This window comes from Haliotis cracherodii, unplaced genomic scaffold (assembly GCF_022045235.1).
Source record: "Haliotis cracherodii isolate W230 unplaced genomic scaffold, xgHalCrac1.p SCAF_8, whole genome shotgun sequence".
Classification (NCBI taxonomy): Eukaryota; Metazoa; Mollusca; class Gastropoda; order Lepetellida; family Haliotidae; genus Haliotis; species Haliotis cracherodii.
The window spans coordinates 15058824-15084701 of NW_027266341.1; the positions used below are offsets into that span (position 1 = coordinate 15058824).

Here is a 25878-nt window from a genome sequence, read left to right on the forward strand (position 1 = left end):
AGATTCGTGTTCCTCTTTAATGATTTGTTTGCAAGGTATTGTGTCTCTTTGAGGAACTGAGCTGGCCGGGTGGACTAGACGGTAACAGAAAATAGTGATCCACTCGGACTGAATGTCTTGAGGATAACATTTGCATGGTCGAGTGAAACTTGCCTCTGTGTTCGAGCGACTGCATTCGTCGATACTCGTATGTTTCCCTAACCTATAACAATGCTCCTCCCCCTCTCGAATGCCGCCATGCGTCGAAACGGCGCAAGACAATCAGAAGGCGTGTCAGGACAACCCACTCCCCCCGACACTTGATTTTGGATCCTTCCCGGGAAAAGCACCATTGCTACGGAGATTGTTTACGTTGCAAATGTCAATTTGTCTAGTTACCATTATCTGAGCTTGGTTTCTTTATACATTATTCTGTTACGAAAACACAATGCCATTCAGAAAAAAAGGTCAAATGTAACAAATGTTATGTTTGGGATAACACTTTCTTAGTAGAGATTCTGGCACTTTCTTGGGTTGAGTCCCGTCCCGTCCGGGATTCGAACCCGCACTGCCTCGGTGGTTGAGTTGGTTAGATCGCTGACTTTGTGTGCTGGCGTTTTGGTGCCTCACTCTGGCAGTGTGGGTTTGAATCCCAGACAGGACTCAACCCCCAAAAAGTACCAGAATCTGTACTTTACAGAGAAGTGTTATCCCAAACGGAACATTTGTTGCATTATTCTGGGGGCACGGGTGGCCCAGTCGTCTAAGTCGCCGCAATTCGCTGTGCAGAGTTGCGTCCCTTGTGCATGCCAGAAACCTATGATTGTGGGTTCGAATCCTGGTTTGCCCCGATAATGTTTCTAGGTTTTTCAGCACCATACCCGTGCTCGTGGGTTTCACTGAAGTGGTAAACGTCTGAGACCTGCATCACTTCAGGCTTTCCTCCCACTTTAAGCAGACACTCCGTGATATAACTGGCATACTGTTAAAAGCAGCGTTAATCCCAACTCACTCACTGATTGATTATATAATCACACATACAGACACTAACTAAAGTCTGGTCACCTGAGACGTCAAAACAGATAAAGGGAGAAGTGATCTTGTCTTCCCCAATCTGGATCTCAAGAAGCAAATATCACATAGAACTATTTTGATACACGAGACCTTTTATTCTCAAAACATGATGCCAAATTACTTTTCCATGAATATGACCACGATGAATGGTACATGACACTGGTGCACATCACACAGTAATGAACAGAATTCACAATTGGAGTTTCTCCCTTGTCTCAGACAGATCACATTGAAAACGTACAGCTAACAGACATAAATAATCAACAAGCCTAAAATTACACAATATTTACATAGATATAAAATGAAATGTAAATTGTTAACCTAAAATTGTCCAAGCTTGTGAAAACAAAGGGTAAGGCCTTAAAACTGGGTTATCAGATCTAACCCAACCAGCTTCACTGACTGAAGATAATGTCTATTAGCTGAGGTCTGCCTGAATTGTGGAAGCTATGTTTCCATGTGGTACAAAAATGCTGGATGAATCTGAAGAAACGTCTTACGTTACCAAAACGCTTCCTCAGACGTCTGCCAAATTTGTTCTTTAGTATCCCCTAAAAAACAATTTTATTCAAGACAATTAACATTTTACTAAAGTCTGTATCATATAAAGTCACAATCAGCCTTTATTACCTGTGATCACCTTGACAACTGCACCATCCCATGATGACAATCTCCAGCACACACAAAATAACTAAGTACATATGACAGTAATGACAATGCTTGGCTTGACACACAAATGTTGCACCAAGTCTCCTTCCATCTCCTGTAGAGTTTTTATATTTCCATGGAGATATGAGAGACAATGATATACACCATATATGCAGGTACGACCAGAAGCAGACTGGCTGATACTGGTCACCAGGCTGTTAGCAGTAGACTCAGCATGGATAAATAGTTCACTTCTAACACACACGTCCTCAAGGCTTCTTCTTCTTGGGCCGGCCTCTTCCATCAGGCGTACCATCTGCCTTCCGCTTCTGACTCTGAAGTGATACAGTATATGTTGTTTTACAGTTGTAAGATGCTGACATTGACATTTACACATACGCATCTAATTAAATGGCAAATAAATATGTGGACCCCGATGCAGACATTGAAACTTATACACATACATATCTGGTGAAATGGCGAAAAAACCAACGAGCTGGTATGGTTTGTTTGTTGTTTAACGCTGTACTCCGCAATATTCCAGCTATATGACAATATGGTCTGTTAGCAATCGAGTCTGGACCAGACAATCATGTGACTGATATCATGAGCATCGATCCACACAATTGGCATACGATGACATGCATCAACCAAGTCAGCGAGCCTGACCAACCGATCCTGTTAATCACCCCTTACAACAAGTATAGACACCTCTTACGGCAAGCATAGGTTGCTGAAGACCTATTCTAACCTAGATCTTAATGGGTCTGGAATAAGCTCAGTATCCTATACTTGAGTTATGCCCGTGGCCTACACATATATGCTTATTATAACACAGACATGGTATAAGCTCAGTATCCTATGCTGGAGTTATGCCCGTGGCCTACACATATATGCTTATTGTAACACAGACATGGTATAAGCTCAGTATCCTATGCTGGAGTTCTGCCTGTGGCCTACACACATATGCTTATTATCAGACATGGTATAAGCTCAGTATCCTATGCTAGAGTTAGGCCTGTGGCCTACACACATATGCTTATTATCACAGACATGGTATAAGCTCAGGATCCTATGCTGGAGTTATGCCTGTGGCTTACACATTGTTGATCCCCTGACTCCGCTACAGGCTGATACTGCATCCGATAGTACTTACCTTGGGTGTTCCTGATTTTGGTCGTCCCTTCCTCTTCTCAGCCTTCTCTCGTTCCTCCAGTTCCATGTTCTCTCTCTCTATTAGTGTGATCAGTGTGTTGCAGCGACGTTGTAACTCCTGGAAAAGTTAATTTTGTACAGATCTTGACAATCTTGTTTCAAATCAGGGAAAGCTTGGAAACATAGCTTTGAGTTTGTCCATATAATCTCAATATTACTAAAAATATTTCTCCTGAGGGTACCTGTTTCTTTGTTGTTTAACACCGCATTCAGAAACATTCTAGCTATATGACTACGGCCTGTAAATAATGATTCTGGACCAGACATTCCAGTGATTGATATGGTGAACAATGATCCATGCCACAGGGGTACGATGACATGCCATCAGCCAAGTCACAAAGACAACCGACATTTGCACCTCAATTTGTAGTCATGGTTAACATAACACAACTAGATTTCGGAAATAAACAAGCAGTTCTTTCAGATTATCACTAGTACCGATTTTTTATTCCGATTTTTATTTTAATTATATCAAACAGCATAAAGAGACAAAAAATTAACAATATCACATAATTTCATTATTTCTTAATACTAACCATGGCAGTCCTTGACTTGATGAACCAATCAAATCGGAACTGAGGTGCCTGTCGTACTGCCTGGCGGAGGTCGTCGTACACGTTCTCCTTGTCAAAGCCCAGCTTGTGCAGCATGCACACCAGGAAGCGGTCCTCCTCTTCCGTGTAGTTCTTGCCCTTGTTGGTTCCGTATTGGATACGCAGCTGGTGGAATGGTGCTCGGTAACGGGCCATCTGGACACACAATAACATGGTGGTGATGTAGCTTGGAGTGAGTGAGTGAGTGAGTGAGTTGGGTTTAACACCAATTTAAACAGTATTTCAGTTACACTGCAATGTCAGCTTGGGAGGAATGTGATGAAGGCCTTAGAGGATGAAGTTTTGAATACATTTTAGCTCTATGACTACTTGTAGTTATATAAGTGAGAGGAAACCTAACGAGAAACAGGTTGTGGACATTTACTGCTTTGGTGATGTTTGTTGTTTAACGCCACACTCATGGAATATTCCAGCTATATGACAGCCTATAAATAATAGGCTAGACCAGACAATCCTGTGATTCATGCAATATTCCAGCTATATGATGGCCTGTAAATAATAGTCTGGACCAGACAATCCTGTGATTGATATTGTAAACAATGCTCCGTGTCGTTGGGGCACGATGACACGCCATCAACCAAGTTTCCGAGTCTAACCACTGTATCCATTTGCTCACCTCCCATGACCAGAATAGGTCCCTGGGGATCTACTCTAACCTGTCATCCCCACGGCATGCTGATAAACCAAGACTCAGTCTGTACCAATAACATTTCAGTCAACTAGCCTAAAATTGGAGTGAGGGAATAAGTGAGTGAGTTGGAGTTAACACCAGTTTTATCAGTATTCCAGCTATCTCACCTTGGGGGACACCAGGCTTGTTCCCATGTGGGGAAATCAAACCTTGGTCTTCAACATAACAAGCGAACGCTTTAACTACTAGGCTACCCACAGCCCCAGATAGAAATGGAATCTTTGCATTGTTTTAGTAGATTTTAGTGTTATATGCTCTACTATCAGTTTTACAGACTTAGGCTTTGGAGTAGTGGCTAAGACACAGTATGATAATAAAGAATAATCTGGTATACCAAACGTACAACCAGTATACACAGCCAAGGCATGCAATGGGCGAGAAATTGCCATGCCTAATGATTAGACCACTTCTCCGTGCATAAACAATTAAATGGCCTCCGAAAATATTCAGATGTATCTGTTTAGCAAGCGAAGGACTGCAACATACAGTTGTCACTTTTTGCACATGAAAGTACTGATTCAAATTTCGGAATCTGAACCTGAGTATTTACATGACTATCTTGTGAAACATTCCTCACCTTGGCATCGAGGGCCTTCTTGATGCTGATTCTCCGCTGAATTCGAGCCTCTCCCCTCTCGATCTGCGCCATGATTCTCTCAATATCCTGGAGCTCATTACATCGTTCCCAGAATACCGTTGAATAGGCCATCACCTGCAAACATCAGTCAGACTACAGGGCCTTGTTTCGCAAAGCGATATTAGTGCTACCACTTTCCAATTCAGTGGTAAAGTATGGTAGTTTGATTGTCTTGGTAGTAACACTGCTTTGTGGATTGGGCCCAGGATACTAGTACCCTGCACAAGGATACACGTGTACACATTAAATGTCACTCACTGAAATTCACTTCAAGATGTCATTTTCAAGTTTAATTTTTCAGCCTTAATGATTTACCTCTTCTGGTGTTTTGCCTTCCACTTCTCTGGCAATACTTTCAATGTCATCACGACCGTATTTCTCATTTGCCTTGATGAACTGTTGGAAGTCTCTCTTGGTCCAGTTGGTGAAACCCTACAATTGTACACAATAAATTAGGAAAGACATTCCAAAGTTTATGCAAAATGTCAGTCACAAAGTTCAAGGTCTCTTACAGGTTAAATGGATTCTCATGCACATGATCCTATTTCAAGGCCATATGATTTTGTTTGCTGTTAACGCTGCACTCAACAATATTCCAGCTATATGAAGGCGGTCTGTAAATAATCGAGTCTGATATCATGAGCATCGATCCCCGCAATTGGGATCAATGACATGCATCAACCAAATCAGCGAGTCTGACCATCCGATCCCGTTAGTCGCCTCTCACGACAAGCATAGGATGAATAGAAACTAAAAGTCCTTTCAAGACACCTCTTAAATCAAGTTCTTTTCAAGACAGATCTTGAACAAACCTCACTATCTGAAGTCCTCAATCAAACAACAGGTAATGATTTGCATAAACATGAAAAATCACAACAGGAAAATAATCTTAATCACATTGCTGTCGACCCCATTTTTCTCCTTTCCTGGATTGAAGTGTTGTATTCACATTTAACATAAGTAACCGTCTTTTATTAACATGGATAACTCTTCAAAGCTGTTTATTGTAGGTTTTATAACCACCACCAACAAAAGGGGTCCACAAGTTTGAAATATTTCATCTCCCATGCACTATGCCAAAACATGATCTTCGAAATATTAACAAATGGCTTCTACAGGTCATGTGCAGGTAACTCTATTACATGTCTACCTGTTTGAGGAGGTCTTCCTTCTCGCCTATCTCCTCATCATTCAACTGCTCCGATTCATCGATCCTCATCTGGTCCTCCTTGCGAACTCGGTCTGCATCTGACCCCAGGTCAGGGTTCTTCGGTACCTAGTGACACAGATACACATACTTGAGAATGAAGTGAGGTGAAACGGGGTCTTATGTCGCGTTCAAGATTCTTGCACTCATATTTTTTTTAAATGTCTTATCTTACCTCTGTGTTATAATGATGAGATCTGATCAGTTCACGTGATCTTGACAAAACACTTATACATCCCGCCTGGGTGGGAAATATATTTCTGAGCAGGAGAATAAATCCATTATACCCTGCTACGAAGCAAAACGTTGCATGTTGCTTACAAGTCAATGAAAGTCATGTGACACAGCACAAGTTCACCTCAGCCCAGATATATTCTATCAACAATGGCAGATTGAAACATGTTGGCAAATTAAATTTGTTGTAGCAGCATCACTCGAGGTATATCAGCGTTAGAAGTTGGCACTAGTCCTATAGTCCTTGCCAAACTGCCCAATGGATAAGGTAACACAAGGACTAGTAGAAATTTGCCCCTTTTAAGGGTTTTGCTATGTTATCGTTATAAGGACAAGTGGACGCAAACTGTTAGTTTCTAACCCCTAATATGTGGTTTTATGCGTCCCAGAATAGATTTTATACCACTCGCCTCCAGCGAGCATTCGTGACCAACTCGTGTTATTCCGGGACAATCCGAATAGCGACTCGTGCCCCTCTCATGGCCATTTTTGCGACCGGGTTCCGTCTTAGCGAAAACGGGCATACTTAAAACAATTGTCAACTGGTTGCGTAATGCTTCGCTTAATGCTTCACATATATTTCCCCATATATTATATATATTTCAGATGCAATTTAAAGCACATCGGAATGTGCGGAATTATACGGTATGACTATACACATTTAACTGTGTCTTGGGTATATTTTTAGATGCAAGACATATGTAAAATAAAAAATTATTCCTGTGGGATTCTTTGATGAAAAACGTGAAGCCATACGCGCATTCTGATTGGCTTGTCGTATTTTATAACATTCATCAATAGGGGGACGAGTCTTCTTGAAGGTTACGGAAAGGGGTGAGTGGTGACGAATGCTCCAGCAAGATAACAAATCAATTTTGGTTTACATCCATCAGCGGTTGTGCACAAACCTTGTATCCAATAGTTTTGCGGTAGAAGTAGATCTCCTTGTCCAGCAGCTCGAACAGCCGGGGAGGGAAGAACTGGAAGTCCTGGATATTGGGCTGCTTCGGGGGACGGGGAGCCTGCAACATATCAGAATACACTGTACCATTCCCCATCACTGCAACATTGCATATGTCACAGTACACACTCCACTGCAACATCCATTGAACCACGTCAGATCACTTCATGCCACTGCTCAAGAAGTCCAGACATTGCAAGATGGTAATAACTACGCAAGCATCTTGAACTACCTCCATACAGCTGTATGTTTGGTGCAGGTGATACTCTGCCGTGAAATAAGTTTATCTGATATGTGATAGATGATCGAACAGAGTAAACTTAGGATTCTCATCTTTTTGCGAACACCTGGTATCATCACTATTTGATAGTGATTCATAAACACATGATATAATTGGAATCGTACCATCGAGTCTGCTTTTGGCAGTGATTTCATGTGAATATGGCAAGGGTCTTGCCGTTTTTAATCACAAGGCCAGCCCAGCAATTCAAAATATTCAAAGAACTGCGCCATGAGTGTCATCAGAGGTGAGGTGAAATTGGGTTTAACGTCACGTCCAAGATTATTGCACTTATATAGCGACGTGCATGTACGTGTGTGTTTGTGTGTCTGCTTGTACTAGTCCGGACTGATGCCGATTTATAGTGCTAGCTTACTGAGATACCATGCCGCAGTTTAACATGAATACCCCACTCAGACACAGTATACTGACTCCAAGCCGCCCAGTCCTCGTTTTAGCCCCTTAATGCCGAGCGCCAGACAGGGTTACAACAAGTACCATCTTTTAAAGTCTCTTGGTATGACACAGTCGGGGATCGAACCCAGACCTTCCGCTCTCAGGGCGGTTGTCTACCACTAGACCACGGAGGTGGTCGAGTTTCAGAGTGGTGTATGGACATACCTTGGGTGCCTTGGGTTCACTGACACGTAGTGCCTCTCTGAAGTATGCGTCCACAGCGTAATTGGCTTTCCTCTCTCTCTTGGGCGGCTCAATCCAGTGGCCTATACCCAACTTCTGTTTGTCCCGATAATCTTCTCCCTCAAACTTGTACACACTCTCCTGGGACTCCATGGTGAAGGTCCGCAGACTTCCCTCGCCCATCTTCTCAAACTTCTCGTTGATTTCTTCAGTCTACAAAACATACTTTCACCATGAGGGTTGTAGATTACCTTATTTCATCAAACCAGTTGAAACCTAACAGGGTCTGGAGCTTTGAATCCAGTATTTGAATCCAGGGACCCCCTGATTCTTTAACTCTACCATAATGGCAGTGACAAGGACCCACTAACTTCCTTGCTTAATTGTGTTGTTAGTTAGTTGGTTTGTTGTCTAACGCTGCACTCAGCAATATTCCAGCTATATGACGACACTCTGTAAATAATCGAGTCTGGACAAGACAATCCAGTGATTAATATCATGAGCATCGATCCGCGCAATCAAACATTTAATGAATACCCCAATTACAGATTGACAATGTCAGTAATAACACCTAGACAGGAGAATGGGCCAATAGAATGGATCACCGTCCATCTTTACCATATCGGGCTAGTAGTACCTTTCTCTCTCCCTTCTGGATGATGGAGTCGATGTCTTCATCTGTGATTTCACTGTCTTTCGAGGCAAACACGTGACTAGCACCATGCCTGATCATACTGAGCACCTCGTCCTTACCCAGCTTGTTGGCTGAGTGATCCAGCAGACGGCCTGACAACACAAAACATACTTTGAAATAATTGTGTTTATTATCCAAAACTATGAGATATCACATGGATTAGATCATTGGTTATCAACAATGCCACACTCAAAGGACATCATTATTTTATTTGTTTGTTTGTTGTTTAACACTGAACACAACAATATTCCAGCTAAATGACGGCGGACTGTAAACAATAGGGTCTGGACCAGTGATTGATGTCACGTAATTGGGATACGAAGATGTGCATCATCATCAATGTAAGCGAGCCAGACCACTATCCTCTTTCGACAAGCAATGGTTGCTGATGACATATTCTAACTTGGATCTTCACAGGTCTTTTTTCTGTCATGTGATATCATATGTACCGATTTTTTCAACTAGGTGTGTACTGTATTTACTCCTGTGTGAGTTATCAAGTAGACTGTGCCATGTGTGGCCAGCCTGTGGTCAACCTAGGGGTCAGTTTTCTTGGGATCCTGAAAGGTTTCTGACATTCGTCAAGACTAAGAAACATCATATGGATCCAAGCAAATGTTTGGCTACCTACCCCAATGCCACTGAACAAGTTGGCACCGATTGAGCTTGCATGCTTTGTTTGTTTGTCTGTTTCTTGTTTAACGCCGCACTCAGCAATATTCCAGTTATATGACGGCCTTTAAATCCATGTTTATGTTTATTTAGTTCCCTAAGTAGTTTCCTAAGTCTTGATCATCATTATAGATTTCATTACTGCACCAGATTTTGTGCTGAGAAGGTTTGTAGTGGGCTCCAACTCAAGTTGGTTGGTTGGTTGGTTGGTTTGTTGTTTAACGCCGCACTCAGCAATATAAATGACATGCATCAACCAAGTCAACGAGCCTGACCACCCGATCCTGTTAGTTCCCTTTTATGGCTGAAGACCTATTCTAACCCGGATCTTCACGGGTCAAGCTTGCATGCTGCTTTACAGAATGTAACAAGAGGATGTGTTCACCTTGTTGAATAACGATGTTATCAAGCCTCAGTTTCATCTCAGCTTTCTCCACAATGCGTTCCTCCACAGTGTTCTCAGTGATAAAACGGAACACCTTCACCTGTTTCTTCTGACCAATACGATGAGCCCTGTCCTATAGTTCACAAACAAAATGGGTACTCTTTTATAGAAGAATGTAACAATATGTTTGTTTGTCGTTTAACACCACAGTCAGCAATATTCCAGCTATAAGGTGGCAGTCTGTAAATAATCGAGTCTGAACCAGTGATTGACATCGTGAGCATCGATCCAACCAATTGTGATACGATGACATGCATCAGCCAAGCCCACGAGCCAGAAAACCCATTCCCCTTAGTTGCCTCTTACGACAAGCATAGACGCCTTTTACGGCAAGCATGGATTGCTACAGACCTATTCTACCCAGGATCTTCATGGATCAACAGCAATATGAAAACCAACAAGAATCTGTCTTCCTCTCGGGAAATATATCTCAGACGTTTGATTTTAGGGGAACAAGTAATGATTGAGAATTCCCAGGAAATCAACAATTATAATTTATCCTCAGGTTTATACCAAGAGGACTGTCCTGAGAGTCACTCCAAAAGTTCTAGGCTTGCCCATTCAAAGAAATTATATGAATTAAGCAGTAGTAGAATAAACATTTGTTCCAGCTATACCCAATCTTCCTGAGTTATGAATGACTTGAATCTAATTTTCTGGGGTTGAAAATTGTCCAAAGCATACATCTTCCCGAGGCAAGGGAGTTACCGACTATAAAAGTAAACTTTCCATCCTTGCCGAACTAGGCTGGAATTTCCAGGCTCGATCGTAGCGCCATCGAGTTATGTCCCTTCTGTGTCCCTCATATCCATCAATCAGTCAAAACAATCTGATCGCTAATCAAGATTCACATTGTAATAAATCGGGGTTTACCCTCCAATTGCATCAAATCGCTTGAGCGATCCTGCAGTTGACTGAAATCTGCACATTTTGTTTACACACCGATTGTCTAGTTCATTCTGCGATTATGATTCGACTATGCATGAACATGTTAGTCCCGCCAAGATGTAGTTTGGCAAGGGTGGGAACTGGATTTTTATAGTCAGTTAACGCCCTTTCCTAAGGAAGATGGCTATACCCCCACCAAATTATCAAGTGGTTGACCCCAAGATGCTTGCACTATTGGTCCCTATGGCCCTGGGAGGTAACAGAACAAATGACATACCATGGCCTGTAAATCAACTTGGGGATTCCAGTCAGAGTCGAACAAGATGACAATGTCAGCTGTAGCAAGGTTGATGCCAAGACCCCCGGCCCTTGTACTCAACATGAAGACAAACTTCTTACTGTCAGGCATGTTGAAGTCATTGATGGAATTCTGTGGAGGTAAATTAACATGGCGGAGAGTCAATGGTTGATGGCATTTATTAAGAGTCTGATAAGGATCCTGAAGATACAGCGGAAATTACTGCACCATTTATTGAGATTCATTTTAACATGATGATCGCAGCCGTTATGAGAAATAATGTATAATTTGGGGCTAGACAATACTCCCCAAAAATGGAAATTGAAAATGTGAAAATATATTTCATGTTGCTCAGATGACAATCACTCAAAGTCCTACAAGAGAAACATCATATCACCTGCGTTTGTTTTGGCGTAAATTCATACATCTCATACTGGTGTAAATTCATACATCCCATAAAATTTCCAAATTTGTGAATCTAGTGTTTGAGCCAGGATGTATTTAGCTAGTTTCAGTTCATAATCAGCTTGTGAGGGTGTACCTGTCTCTCCTCGTGTGGAGTGCTACCGTCGAGACGGCAATAGTCATACTGCCGCCAGTAGCAGTAGTCCTCAAGGATGTCCAACATACGGGTCATCTGACTGAAGATCAACACACGCGACCCTGCAAACACCACATGCATATTAGATAGCACAACGACACAAAAGAATGCTTGAATACCTCAAAATTTATATGCCTTTTCACAGAAAAACTAGTGTGTAAATACATTGATCTATTGATAGGCTATCGATTCGTTAAAAAACCCACTTGATTCCAAATAAAAATAAAAAGCATCTATTCAATATAATACATTAGATTTGAATAGGGATTTTTATCTCCTGTTTGGCTTGTTTATCCCTAACTCCAGTAATATAGCAAGGTGGGAAGTGAAACAGTTTTACAGCACATTCAAGATCACTGCACTAATATAGAGATCTCCATGTGTAAGTGATTGCATGCACACTGACTCCTAGCCGACCAGCCCTTGTAAGAGGCGACTAACGGGATCGGGTGGTCAGACGTGCAGACTTGGTTGAAGCATGTCATTGATCCCAATTGTGTGGATAGATGTTCATATCAATCACTGGATTGTCAAGTCCAGACTCGATTATTTACAGACCGCCGTCATATAGCTGTAATATTGCTGAGTGTGGCGTAAAACAACCAACCCATTAATGCCGAGCACCATTCAGGGTAACAACAATTACCATCTTTTATTTTGTCTTTTGGGATGATGTTGCCAGGGATTGAACTGACCTTCCAGAATTTGAATTTGTCCCGACCATATGGCTGGTTTCTGCTATCCCATTTATTATCAAAAGGTCGGCACATAGATAATGGTTAAGAACTGTGTTCATTAGTCGAGAAGACAAACCTTCTCTCTTGAGTTTGGGCAACATCTTGTCCAGGATGACCATCTTGCCACTGTTTTCTGCAATGTGGTAATCTGTGGTGTAGGGGGGCCCCGGCTCGGCCCCGTCAAACAGGTACGGGTGATTACAGCACTTTCTCAACTGCATGAGAATATTGAGCAGTCGCATCTTGTCTGTCTTGCCAGCTCCGTTAACAATGTCGATGTCCTTCATCAGAATCTTGGTGTACCTGCATGTAGTAGATGTCTGTAGGGTCCATTCGGGCATGTACTTTACAGATAGGATACCTAATGGCTATCATCATTTTTCAGCATGTTCAGTGTAAAATACTTGAAATGCATTATGCCCTTAGAGTGTATTGATAATACACAAGAACAACTGACAGTAGTGCATGATACAAGAAATCATCTTCCCAAGGCAAGGGAATTAACTGACTATAGAAGTCCAGTTTCCACCCTTGACAAGCTAGGCTGGAATTATGGAGTTAATTTTGGCTGGAATGCATAGTCCAATCAAAATCGGTGACAAAATCGACAATCAGGTAGTAAACTGCCGTGGAGACATCTGTTGATTGCAGGATTTGCAAAGCATGAGTACCGTCAATATGCCATCAACAGAAATTCTCAAAATCGTTTCATGTTTTTAATCAAGGTGCTCACATGATTTGATGCACTTCACAAAGCAAGACCAGTTATATTACAATATAGAGTTTGATTATTGATCAGATCGTCTTCACTGGCATCCCCATTTTGTTCGAAGTTCATGCAAGTGATATGATGAGAGGCGGAAGTCAATTGTTCAACATGAGAGACATAACTTGTAATAGCCACATGTTACGATCGTGCCCAGAAATACCAGCCTCGTGTGGCAAGGGTGAAAACTGGACTTTTTACAGTCAGTTAACTCCTTTGCCTCGGGAAATGCATGTACACCTCCATGCCATAAGGAAATTCCTGCAATCTTGATACTGCCACTACTGTGGGGACAGAATGTGCCTCTAGCCTGCAGGCCCATGTCAGGTTGTCTAATGTTCAAGGTATCCCAAGGGCTAATAGAATTTAGTAGAGTGAGATGTGGGTGTGGATGTGGGCGTAGGGTTGGGGGTATAATGGCTGGGAATGTTTTTTACTTTTCTTACCATTCTCTCTGCATTTTGCCCAAACCGACAAAGATCTTGGTCTCTTTCTTTGGTAGCAAACGTTTCTCCACCTCAGACTTGATACGTCTCAACAAGAAAGGTCGAAGCACCTGTCAAGTAATAAGTGTGAAAATGGTAGATAAAAGTGGGAAAGAAAGACGTGTCCTTTTTACTTACTCTGCAATCTCAAACTAAATAATTAAATAAACGTAAATTCATCTGTGGACTTAACCTTTTTTAAAATTCACCATCATGATATACACAAAAACATATATGTCACTACACTGTGGGGTGTAAGGAGGCAACTCTCAACAGCAGGTTGCAAATTTATAATCCATTGGATCACTTGTAACCAAGATATTCACAAACATACCTATTTGTAGAGAAATAGAAGCAGTCGTTGAGTACTTACCGCATGAAGTCTTTCAACTAAGGCAACATCTCCGAAGCAATTGTTGGCATTAAACCAAGAATCAAAATCCTGCATAGAGAAAAAAAACACCAGAGTTTAGTTTCAAAACTGAAACTTGCATACATTAACCACCCACATAAATAGTTGCTAACCAGATGATTTTATAAGAACCATTGTTTGTATGATGGCATGGGACACAGGAATATATACCTTTGACAGTAATCTACAGTACCATGGTGTCCTCTACAGAGATCCACATTCTGTTCTTGCTAATGTTTCTGTCAACAAATTACCGTTAATAGCAAATATTTCACATGCTTAACTTTGCCAATGTTTAGAGGTCCTTGTTTTACATAATGAATAAGAAAGTGTAATTCCTCAAGATCACAGTGATAACCAGAGCTCAAGATGAGCTTTTGGTTATTTGGGTATTTTACCCAGGGATTGGATGTGGATTGGGTATTATGCACTATCCACAATTTTTAGCACCCATGAAGATCTGCTTAGAATAGGTCTTCAGCAACCCATGCTTGCTGTAAAAGGTGACTATACTTCTCGCAAGAGGTGACTTGCTGAACTGGTTGATGCATGTCATTGTATCCCAATTGCATGGATCGATGATCATGTTGTCAATCACTGGATTGTCTGACCCAGACTTGATTATTTACAGATCGCCATCATATAGCTGGGGTATTGCTGAGTTTGGCGTTAAACAAACTAACACATTTTTTTAAGGGAATTCAAAAACAAATTACCCAGCTGATTCTTGATATTTGGGTATTTTAACTTGTTTTGTAACAATCCCTGTAAATCATTTAAAACTAAATGAATAGTAGTATACCTGTCTGTGTCTGCTTGCAGCTCCCTTTCCCGGGAAGCCATTTTTGTTTGCAAAACCTAGCATTGTAAGGACGGGGCTATTTTTCTAATCGGTGACTGTTTACGAAACAACACACACATTGACTAGGCAGATTGTGCCTTTCAATTTGAATCTACTGGTTTTCAAGCTTTTCCGAATATAACTTGGTAAGTGAATTTTTAAATCAGCTGACACACAATCCTTTTATCTCACAGTTGTAATATATGCAACTGTTTTATCTAATAGTGGTATTATTCTGTTGTAATATACGCATCAATTTTATTTAAATAGTGTATCTAAGTTCTTGTTGCGTATTTGATACGGTAGGGTTTGTGTATTTCATTATTATATTTAATGCATATTTTACACCATAGAGTGAAGCTTGGCTCAAAGTCTGGTCAGAGAGACTTAAATTACCGTATATATATATATATATGAATTTTTTGGTTCACCGATGATCCATGACTTGTAAAAAAGTACAAAGGTGATTCTATTTTGTCTCCAGCCAGAGCATTATCCCTGCAAACAGCATGTATGGTAAAGGCCTTACGTCAGATGAGTTGAAGACATCAGGGAGCAAGAAGTTAAGAAGTGCCCACAGCTCGTGCAGATTGTTCTGCAGCGGAGTTCCAGTGAGCAGCAGGCGGTTTGTTGACTTGAATTCTCTCACAATCTCAGAAAGCTGAAATGGAAAAACTTATCTACAAAAACATACCAAAGGAAAGATCATTCTCTTGCCATACAACACATCCAAATTACCAAGTTGCAATCAAGTCATTGGTCCAACTGGCTTACAACTGAACTGCTTCTGATTGGGTGATAATAGAGTGAACAGGTTCGTGTTGCATTATTCCACCAATGAATGTCCCTGATTTTGTATTGTTTAATATATTTTTTAACGTAAATGGTTGAATAAGCATTCTGTGAAGTTATTATTGTTGACTTGTTTATTTATAAGAATTGACTTCAATCATGCATGGAGGTATCAGCACATAAATTGGTGTTAACACTTAGCTTGATTCCCCAATGCATTAACTCCACACACACAATAAACATTGAAGTCTATTCTTAAGTAACCATGGTAACAATGATTAAAGAAAGAGAGTACTTGTCTGCATATGACATAGGTTCTTAAACATGCTACTTAAACCTTACCTTGGATTTTTCATTCTTAATTCTGTGAGCTTCATCAATGACAAGGTACCGCCAGTTGAACTTCTTAAATACCGACTTTTCCCGAATGACCATCTCGTATGATGTGATACAAACATCCCACTCGCCAGGCATTAGAGTGTCCCGGATAAATGCAGCCTGAAACAGCAGCAGGGATGTGCAATCATGACGCCATCATCATCACATCATGTGTGGGCAAACAAAAACAGCAGATATTATATCTAATGTTCTGGGATTGACAATTGTCCGAGGCATACATCTTCACAAGGCAAGGGAATAAACTGACTACAAAATCCAGTTTCCACGCAGGCTGAGTTAGGCTGGAATTTCCAGACTCGATTGCAGGGCAGCCTAGTTTCAGCAAGGGTGGAAACCGGACTTTTGTAGTCAGTTAACTCCCTTGCCTCAGGAAGATGGAAGCATAATGCATTTTAACATTTGTTTAAGTGAGACTATTCCATGATCTGGTGACAGTTATCTGCCAACGTCAAGACACTAATTAATACCATGTGCGGAACTTAGACATTGTCTCTGTGTAACCTGGGCTATCATTAACTGCTGTTGTTGACAAGTAGGCCCAAAACTGTCAACCGAGAGATGTGAATCAAATTTGCTAGGATTGCTAAAAAGTGGCGTCTTGTCTCCCTATAATTAAGCATAAACCCTGTTCTTCCATCATCATCATAGAGGAAGCTTGTTTCAGTGACTGGTCAGGTACATGCTTTGTAACAAGCCATAAGATACTGTCTTTGTGTTACCAGGGTAACAGATACACTGCTATGCATAAGAAACAACATCAAGCTGACAAACAAGGTGGGCTTCAAATATCTTGCATCAAACTTGACATTAATGCTGATCTACCAGGCCCAATCCCCTCTCAACCAAACCTATGCTCAAAATTGATTTGGTCGGATCAATACAAGTTATTTACTTAGAAAGACAAACAGCTTTGAACATTTAGAAATACGCATAATGCAATCTGCTCTTCAGCCATCTATCTGAAGCCCAAGTCTAGTAAACTACAGTTCGGACTAGTAAGCTAAGCTATTAATTGTCCATATGATAACACTACAGTGTACTACAAATTGTGCGGACAGTCAAGTTGGGGCAGCAGTTTTGAGCACAGACGTATAATGTTAAACCCAGTTAAAGTCTATTTCAGTTCGAGATGTGGGAGTCGACCTACCCTCTGTGCCTGGTCTCCAATGAGACAGACAGCTCGGAGGCTGGGACACCATCGGTTGAACTCGTTCCTCCAGTTGTGCAGGGTGGACTTGGGGCAGATGACCAGATGAGGCGAGGCGATGCTGCGGTAGTGCTTCATGTAACCCAGCAGGGATATCGTCTGGAGAGTCTTGCCCAAACCCTGATCACAAAAACACAGCATATCTTACACACACCAGCTTTATGGCCATCACTAAATGACGATACCACAATGCACTGTTGACCATCATGCCCAATAGAAACAAACATGGCTGTGCCCAAAGAATATAATATTGTGACAAGCGAAAGGATATACTCAATATAAATTTATAATCTTCACGTGAATGCTGTAAATTAAGTATTGTAAGTTAGCATTTGAATTATGCTATGTGATATATTTGTCATATATTCTATGTGTGTCATTAGGGCAAAGGAACTTCGTTCCAATAGTGATTTTACCGTGCAATCGACACACTTGTATGTGAGTGATTGAGTTAATATTTAACGTCACATCGGCAATATTTCAGCCATATCGTGACGAGAAGTTATATGTTAAGTGAGTGAGTGAGTTGGGTTTAACACCGCTTTTAATAGTATTCCAGTTATATCGCGGCGCGTCAGCTTAATGTGGGAGGAAAGCCCGAAGTGATGCAGGTCTCAGACGTTTGCCACTTCGGTGAAACCCACGAGCACGGGTATGGTGCTGACAAACCTAGAAACATAATCGGGGCGAACCAGGATTCGAACCAACAATCATAGGTTTCTGGCATGTCCAAGGGACGCAACTCTGCAAAGAGAATCGCGGCGCCTTCGACGACTGGGCCACCCGTGCCCCCTTATATGTTAAGAATACCTGTACATACTTATATGTACTAATTTCAAACCCTGGGCCTACTCTACAGGCTGATGTTCCATCCAACAGATGAGCTGGAGGATGGAACTCACTAAGTCTGATCTTCCAATCGAAAACCTCGGACCATGGCAATACGGGCTGGGACCGAGGACACCCGGGAACCACTAGCGATCTTCAAGACAGAATTGAGCGCTGCAAGATATGTCAGTGTAACCAGCAAGGTGATAGGATAGGCAGAGAAAAACCAAGATGTCAGCCACCTGGGGGACGGTGGCATCCACCAGAACTATGTGCCTGGACAAGCAGAAAGCCTGGAACAGTATTCGAGTTATATCACAGCATGTCAGCTTAATGTGGAAGGAAACTCTAAGTGATGCAGGTCTCAGCTGTTTACCACTTTGGTGAAACCCACGAGCATGAATATGTTGCTGACAAACATACAAACATAATTGTGGCGAACCACGATTCGAACGCACAATCTTAGGTTCCTGGCGTACCAGAATGGACGCAACTGCATAGTGAACTGCAATTCCTTAGACACCTAGGTCACATGTGCCCCATACAACCAGAGTAACTCATACCATCTCGTCTGCAAGGATTCCGTTGATGCCATTCTCGTAAAGGGAGATCATCCAGTTCAGGCCTCTGACCTGGTAGTCTCGCATCTCTCCAGTTTTAATGACTAGGAAACAAAGACATACATTTGACAAATTGTTTATCAATAGAAAAAAATGTCAATGTTTCAAATTTTGTTTTAGCCCTGTAAGCATTAATTTGATACAAATAGTTTCAATATGTGTCTTTTTTTTATTGGACAACAGATAAATGATATATATGGGTGTCATTGGTTTACTGTATGACAGATCAGGCAGATATTGGCGTGAAACTGACGAAAATTCCAAACTTCTTGGATGGAAATATCAATCATTTGAAGATTTATAACCTGTTACAGAACCATTTTCATTCTTACTAACAGGTTTTGAATATATTGTTGAATTTTTTAATTATATTTTAAAGGAAAGATAATCTGATTTTTTTTTTGTCAGATAAATCAAAATCTCAGCAGAAATCCTTTTGTTCATGGGAAACTGATCTGCATGATTGACCTCAGAATTTATATTTGTTATCTTATCTTTGAACATGAAACTTTTTTTCTCACATGAAGGGGATGCCTCGAATCTTGTGAGGACGGCTGTTGTCTTTCGACTCTCAGACAACAGTTCCTCGTCCTCCTCTTGCTCGGTTCTGCGATGCCGGTGACTACAACAAAGCGCATGGCAATATTACCTAATTAGTATTGAGTACAATGATCATCAATGAGTCACAAGCAATGATACAAAACACAATTTATGGCAAACCCCCAAAAAGTATGGGGACATGTAAGATAATGTGGACAATATATATCCAATATGTAACAGAGGTCTCAAGCTACTGTTTTACCAACTGTTTGTTTGTTGTTTAACGCCAAAATCAACAATATTCCAGATATATGACTGTGGTCTCTACATAATATAGTCTGGACTAGACAATCCAGTGATTGACATCATGAGCATCGATCCACGCAATTGGGATACGAAGACATGCATAACCAAGCCAACAAGCCTGACAACCTGATCCTGTTAGTCACCTCTTACGACAAGCATAGTCGCCTTTTTACGGCAAGCATGGGTTGCTGAAGACCTATTCTACCCCAGATCTTCAAGGGTTATTTTACCAACTGACACAATGTACTAAATATATTTAGGTAGGCTTCCCTTTGATGAAGTGTCAAATTGTCAAGCATAAACATATGACCTGGAATGTCACCAAGATCTTATACTTGAAATTTTTGACAAATCAAATTATCAAATGCTTCATTGTCACAAGTACCAGAAACAGATACATGTATAGTATTGGATGTCAAATCAGCTGTTATTGTCTGTTGTTAAACTCCACACTCAGCAATACTGCATCTAAATGATGGAGGCCTGTAAATAATCCTGTCTTGAACAGACAATCTAGTGACTAATATCGTGAACAACAGTGAGTGAGTGAGTATGCTTTTACGCCGCTTTTAGCAACATTCCATCAATATCACGGCCGGGGGACACCAGAAATTTGCTTCACACATTAAACCCATGTCGGGAATCGAACCTGGGTCTTCGGCGTAACGAGTGAACGATTTAACCACCAGGCTACCCGACCGCCCCTTCGTGGACAAGCCATATTGTCAGGGTACACAGACATGCAATCAACCGAATCATCAAGCCTGACCACCCATCCAATTGGTCACCCGTCACAACCAGTATAGGTTGCTAGGGGACCTACTCTAACCAGGAATCCTCACTGTGCACAAATCAAGTCAGCAGTCCACCTACTCTCCCGCAGCAACCAGTTTAGCCTTCTCATCCAGCTTCTTGACCTTTGGCCGACCTGGCTTCATCTTGAGGGGACTTGTTGGTGCAACAGCCCCCGTTTTGGTCCCAGTCGACATGAAGTGAGCGAAGAGCTCAGTTTGTTGAAGCAAGAAGTCAAAACGATTGCTTCTGTCATTTTGCTATAAAAGACACAAATAACTTTGTCAGTCAAACATGGTGAATTGCTAAGGGAAAATTAATCAACATCTTTGTATCACCTGCGAAACTAAGAATTGCTCTCTGCCATCTTAACAGATACTTACTATATTCTGATTGTACTCAGATGATCTGGCTGGTCTGTTTTGTGTTTATACTAACCCAGTAATTAGTCCTAAGCAAAAAAAGCATGCTTAATATCTAAACACAAACAGAGATGCAACAATGCATTAGTGAGGAAGTTTAGGGATAGACACCATTGCACATATCCAAAAGGTCATTTCAGAAAAAAATTAAAAATTCCAAAACTAAAGAGCTCTTGGCACCAAATTGGAGATTACTCATGACTTTGTTCAAAACTAGATTGTAAAAAAAAAAGAATAAAATAATTTTTTTTTTTAGGAATAATAGGACATTTTTTATCTTTACTGTCGCCATGGTCATTTGCTGCAGATATAGCTAAACAAGCTAAAACAAGTTTGCGGAAAAGAACTACTCACTCTAGATTGTCACTGGTCTAACCAGTCTCTGAACCTGAACCCTGTGTCCATGGTATCCAGCTTTCACAAAGGCACTTTAAATACCTTGATTATTTCCCCAAATTTCCCTCGGTGGATATGACATGCATAAGTGCTTTCTTCAAAAAATGTCTTATTTTGTATTATGTACTGGAACATCATCATATAAAAGTGTAACAGATCAGAATGAAATGAATGATAATGCTTTGTGCTTTTTTCTATTTTGATTAAAAAAGTCTGTAATTCTTTTTTGGCGGCGCAACATGGTCATTCACTATTCAAAAGATCGTCTGCTATGACAGTCGGCGATTCATATTGTGTGATTTCAGAAACGAAACTAACACAAACTAAAATGCTCAAAAATATTTTCAGAACCATTCAAGATAGAATATTTATTGACTTTAAACATCTTGTCAAAGGTTTTTGATTACTAAACAACAAAATACAACATAATTTTGATCAAAGTTTTGATACGTTTTCTACTAAAGTAAATCAAATTTCGTTTCTTATGCCAATCCTATCGATAATTTATTCAGCAACCCAAGGGACGTCACCCGTGTTCGAACTTCCGGTTGTTATAGATCGGTCTTCAACAGTTGTTTACAACGTTTGCTGTGAACTGTCTTTCTTCGTTAATTGATTAAAAGATTTAGTGAGTATTGAATCTAAAGGTAGGGATAAACAGCTGATAAAATACTGTCCAATTGAATATTATAAGAGTGTTGTCTTTGAAGAAATCTATGCATTTAATATGTTCTTATGGATATTTTTAGGTACAGGGTATGTAAATGCACATGATTGCACATTCATTAATATTTGATTCTAGTGGCCACAAATAACAGATTCAATTCGTGAATGGATACAGTTCGATTCACCGAATACGCGAGTGAATCGTAACAGCCCTAAATCATAATATTGATAACGAAGATGGATACTCACAATTTTCTCTTCAAATTCTTCATTATCCTCTCCCCCTCTTTTAGGAGGTGACTTCAACAAGACAGAAGGACCTGGCACTGGCTGAAATAAACAAAAGGAACATACATAATCATGATGATCATTAGCCATGTTCATGTGATTTAGCACACATACAAAGTGCTTAAGTCTTGCTCGTTCTTGAAATATGCCTGTTGACATTTGTTCAGCAATATCATGTGAATATTTATAAATGACTAGACATGACAATTTCTCAGTAAATCTCACAGCTTACATATCATGACATGCAAAACAGTGGCTGAGGCCAATCTCATTAAAATCAGATCTTAGTTCTCGCTATCGCTTAACAAAGATCTGAGGATATCCCATTATGGGTCCAGCAGAACGACCTTTCATCCGACCAATCAAAGTGTCGCTTGCCAGATCATGAAAGTGTAAGTCAGAATGTGTTTTCTAATCATGCAACCTCAAAAATGTTAACATGGGGTATTCCGAGAAAAAGTTTCGCCCGTGCGACTGATTCCGTTAAAATTATCTCTCGCTTCCGTGGGATAAACATCTGAAACGGAGGAGGCGTTGCACAGTACGTGGGGAGCACTGCCATGTAATCTCAACCATATATTAGACATTCTGGAATGTTCGTTTGTTCAGTTTTCAAAATTTTAATCGACAACTGTGTCAACATATTTTTCAAGCGTAGTCTGAAATGGAAGTCGCCAGGTTGAAACGAATGCCAACTCGAGAAAGCTGCTTTCTAATTGGCTGATGTCAACTTCTTGTTAGTCATTTCAGTGGAAGGTCGAATTTCGCGAAAGGTCGTTCTGACGTGTCCTCAGATCTTTGTTTAGCGGTAGCGAGAACTTAGATCGGATTTGAATGAGACATGAGGACTTGTTTTCATATTTAGCAGCCAATGACTATTGACACATAATACAATTCAAAGGGGTTACTTAATGAGATAATTCATAATACTTAAGAACATGAGGGTATTAACATTTTCATGTGTACTTTTGACAAAGCATGTGTACCTGGTGAAGGCCAGTGCCACTGTTATTGCAGAAAGGATCTGTATCTATTATAAGTGTATCTAAAATGTTTTGGCCGGGTAAAACAACTTCCAATCAGACATTTCGTACGCAAACTCTGAATTCAAAACCTACAGCAGGTACCCGAGCAAGGTTGTAACTTTGGTAAAATATACAACTATCTCTTTATGTTTTCTCTCTTCTCTTCGTGAGTTGTCTTGGGCATGTTGGGTGCAAAGGCAACACTACTTGAAACATGACCATATCAAAAAGTGGACTTCTCCTTCAGATTGTAAGTTGGGAATAACCATTTGTACATTACTGACTGTGCCGTAATACATATTATTGTCTTTCGAAAACTGCGGTATTATCAGCTGGGAACTTGTCATCAAGTCATTTGGCAATCGTCAGGTGTATGAAAAAGAAATGTAATTATTGACAATTTCAAGCTGTAGAATACTAACTTCACAAGGACGTACACCATATAAAAGAAACCACCTTCCATTATTCCGTGGCTGTTAATAAAGTTAAGAACTCAAACAATGATCGAAAACTGAACAACATCCCCATGTGAAGCCTAACACAAAAGGAAACATGACCACAGTCTTTTAATAAACTCTTCTAAAATAGCAGCTAAAAGCTTTGTGAAGAATACTTACAGATTGATCCATTGGTTCATCCTCAGGACCACTGTCCGGTTCTGGCTCAGATTCGGACATTGTGCTTTTCGTACAAATTGTTTTTATGCAGTCCTTTATCTGTCGTATGACCACCCGGCTTTTGGCGGGGGAAATGCTAGATGATGAACTTCTCGCTCGTAACGAGATTTGAGAAAAATAATCAACATACGCAAGCAGTTTTTGGTCAGAATAACAAAAGTATCATAGCAATATAATTTAAAATACAATATATTCTAATTAAAAAATTGTATTTGAAAACTGACAGTGTGGATCGGTTTCACTCGGACATTTCCGAGATAAAGGCGGTAAACTGGTTCCACTGTTGGTACGCGCCATCAGTTAGACATGAGCCCAGTCATTAAGACGGGGGATTACCTCCCTTATACTGAAGCCAAAGAAAGTATTTTTTGCCGTGTCTCGAGACCACCCAATAAATATTTCTTTGTTTGTCGGCATTATTTATCCATGGTACCGAGCTGACGGAAAATTATGGTTACAGCTTTTAACAAATAACACCGTGGGAACGCAGGGAAAATGTATCCCCAGCACCCCATGGGGTGATGTCACAGCGGTGCAGTCCATCACTGCGCATTTGGGACAGAGGACAAAACAGACGCTGTTGAATTTCATATAACAAATTTATCACAACACAATCATTGCATTTACATTTATAAAGTGAAGCATTCATTCTCTATAGCATTCACGACAACATATTAAACATACACATGCATACAACTATCATCAACACAATCAAACGCAGCACAAATAAACAACAACAATGCCCACATCGCGTCGATCGATGCTCCATCACTGCATAGCCTGGTCCAGACAGTCATTATATCGCTGGAGCGAGTGAGTTAGCAATATTCCAGCAATATCACGGCGGGGGACACCAGAAATGGGCTTCACATATTGTACCCATGTCGGGATCCGAACCCGGGTCTTCGGCGTGACGAGCGAGCGCTTTAACCACTAGGCTACCCGACCGCCCCTTATATCGCTGGAATATATCGTATATCGCATTTGTCACACAGAAGTGCTTGCTGGCGCAAAATCACATACTTTAATAAATATAGCCATAGTTCAATTGAATGTGTATTGTTTTAGACCGCCTTTAGCAATATTCCAGCAAATGGGCTTCACACGTTGTTCAGGAATCGAACCCGGGTCCTCAGCGTGACAAGCGAACGCTTTAACCACTAGGCTACCCGACCGCCCCCACAACTATAGTACGTTATCCATGCATTGCTGTCTTCTCAGTCGTGATTTTGGAAAACGAAAATAATTTCAGCGTAATTATGCTCAGCGTTGTATTTTGAACACCGTACTTTAATGTAGGCAGCGCACCTGAGAAGCTAGACACACATTTGTACGAAAGCCTATTGAATTTGGCCCTAATAGGCTTTCGTAGATTTGTACCTACACCACGTGATACAGGTCTAATAAAGTCTTATGACGTCATTCCTTTATCAGTTGGCACCAATGGCGTCATATTGCAAGGGACATAAGCCCTGGTGTGTTTATTATGGCAACAGAGCTCTCGTTAAATTTTGAAAAATATGAACCGATTTAATGCAAAAAGTTAATTAGTTACTTGTGTTATTTGTATTGTATGGGCTATGAAACTACTAGGTAAATACTTTTCATGTTGAAAAGGTTCAAGAAAAATAGGTTCATTTTCGTGTCAACTTGGCTTTAAATAAGCCTCCCCAATCAGTGTCTCAAATGCTATACTTGGATCAAGGAGCCCATGAGTAATCGTCCATTGGAGATTAGCCTCGGTCAACAGGTCAACCCCATATGTTGTTGTTCTTGCTCAAATAGCATGTCGCCCCTATGCATTTACATTGTGTGTTGTTTACATCTAAATCTAAATTAATATATTATATAGCATAATTCATTGCTTATTGCATAGGGTTACGTAATTACCTTCTGGAGTAC

General features: G+C 40.7%; 1 protein-coding gene and 1 pseudogene across 2 annotated transcripts; one reads left to right on the top strand and one right to left on the bottom strand.

Annotated features, from left to right (window-relative positions):
* Positions 1-25878, top strand: part of LOC139450817 (uncharacterized) — a 456581-nt pseudogene that overhangs the window by 219206 nt on the left and 211497 nt on the right.
* Positions 1143-24062, bottom strand: LOC139449553 (SWI/SNF-related matrix-associated actin-dependent regulator of chromatin subfamily A member 5-like). 2 transcript variants are annotated; one of them, XM_071231003.1, is made up of 23 exons: positions 23917-24062; positions 22236-22316; positions 20584-20762; positions 19386-19486; positions 18808-18908; positions 17357-17536; positions 16153-16308; positions 15548-15679; positions 14139-14207; positions 13727-13836; positions 12591-12817; positions 11718-11839; positions 11156-11308; positions 9931-10063; positions 8817-8965; positions 8162-8392; positions 7208-7321; positions 6009-6134; positions 5174-5290; positions 4799-4933; positions 3453-3665; positions 2858-2974; positions 1143-2036 (listed from the first exon to the last, which is right to left on the bottom strand). In XM_071231003.1, the coding sequence occupies exons 1-23, from the start codon at positions 23974-23976 to the stop codon at positions 1971-1973; spliced, it is 3072 nt and encodes a 1023-aa protein (XP_071087104.1). In that variant the 5' UTR covers positions 23977-24062; the 3' UTR covers positions 1143-1970. The 2 variants fall into 2 exon arrangements, with proteins under 2 accessions (XP_071087104.1, XP_071087103.1); XM_071231002.1 differs by having other exon boundaries at positions 19386-19489.

Excerpts from the sequence above, each read along its gene's own strand:
- LOC139449553 (XM_071231002.1), bottom strand. The coding sequence starts at position 23,976 with ATGTCCGAATCTGAGCCAGAACCGGACAGTGGTCCTGAGGATGAACCA. Across the intron at positions 11,840-12,590 it reads GCCCAAACTCAAGAGAGAAG|GGTCGCGTGTGTTGATCTTC; the intron begins GTTTGTCTTCTC and ends TGGTGTTTGCAG. Across the intron at positions 7,322-8,161 it reads GTGAACCCAAGGCACCCAAG|GCTCCCCGTCCCCCGAAGCA; the intron begins GTATGTCCATAC and ends GATATGTTGCAG.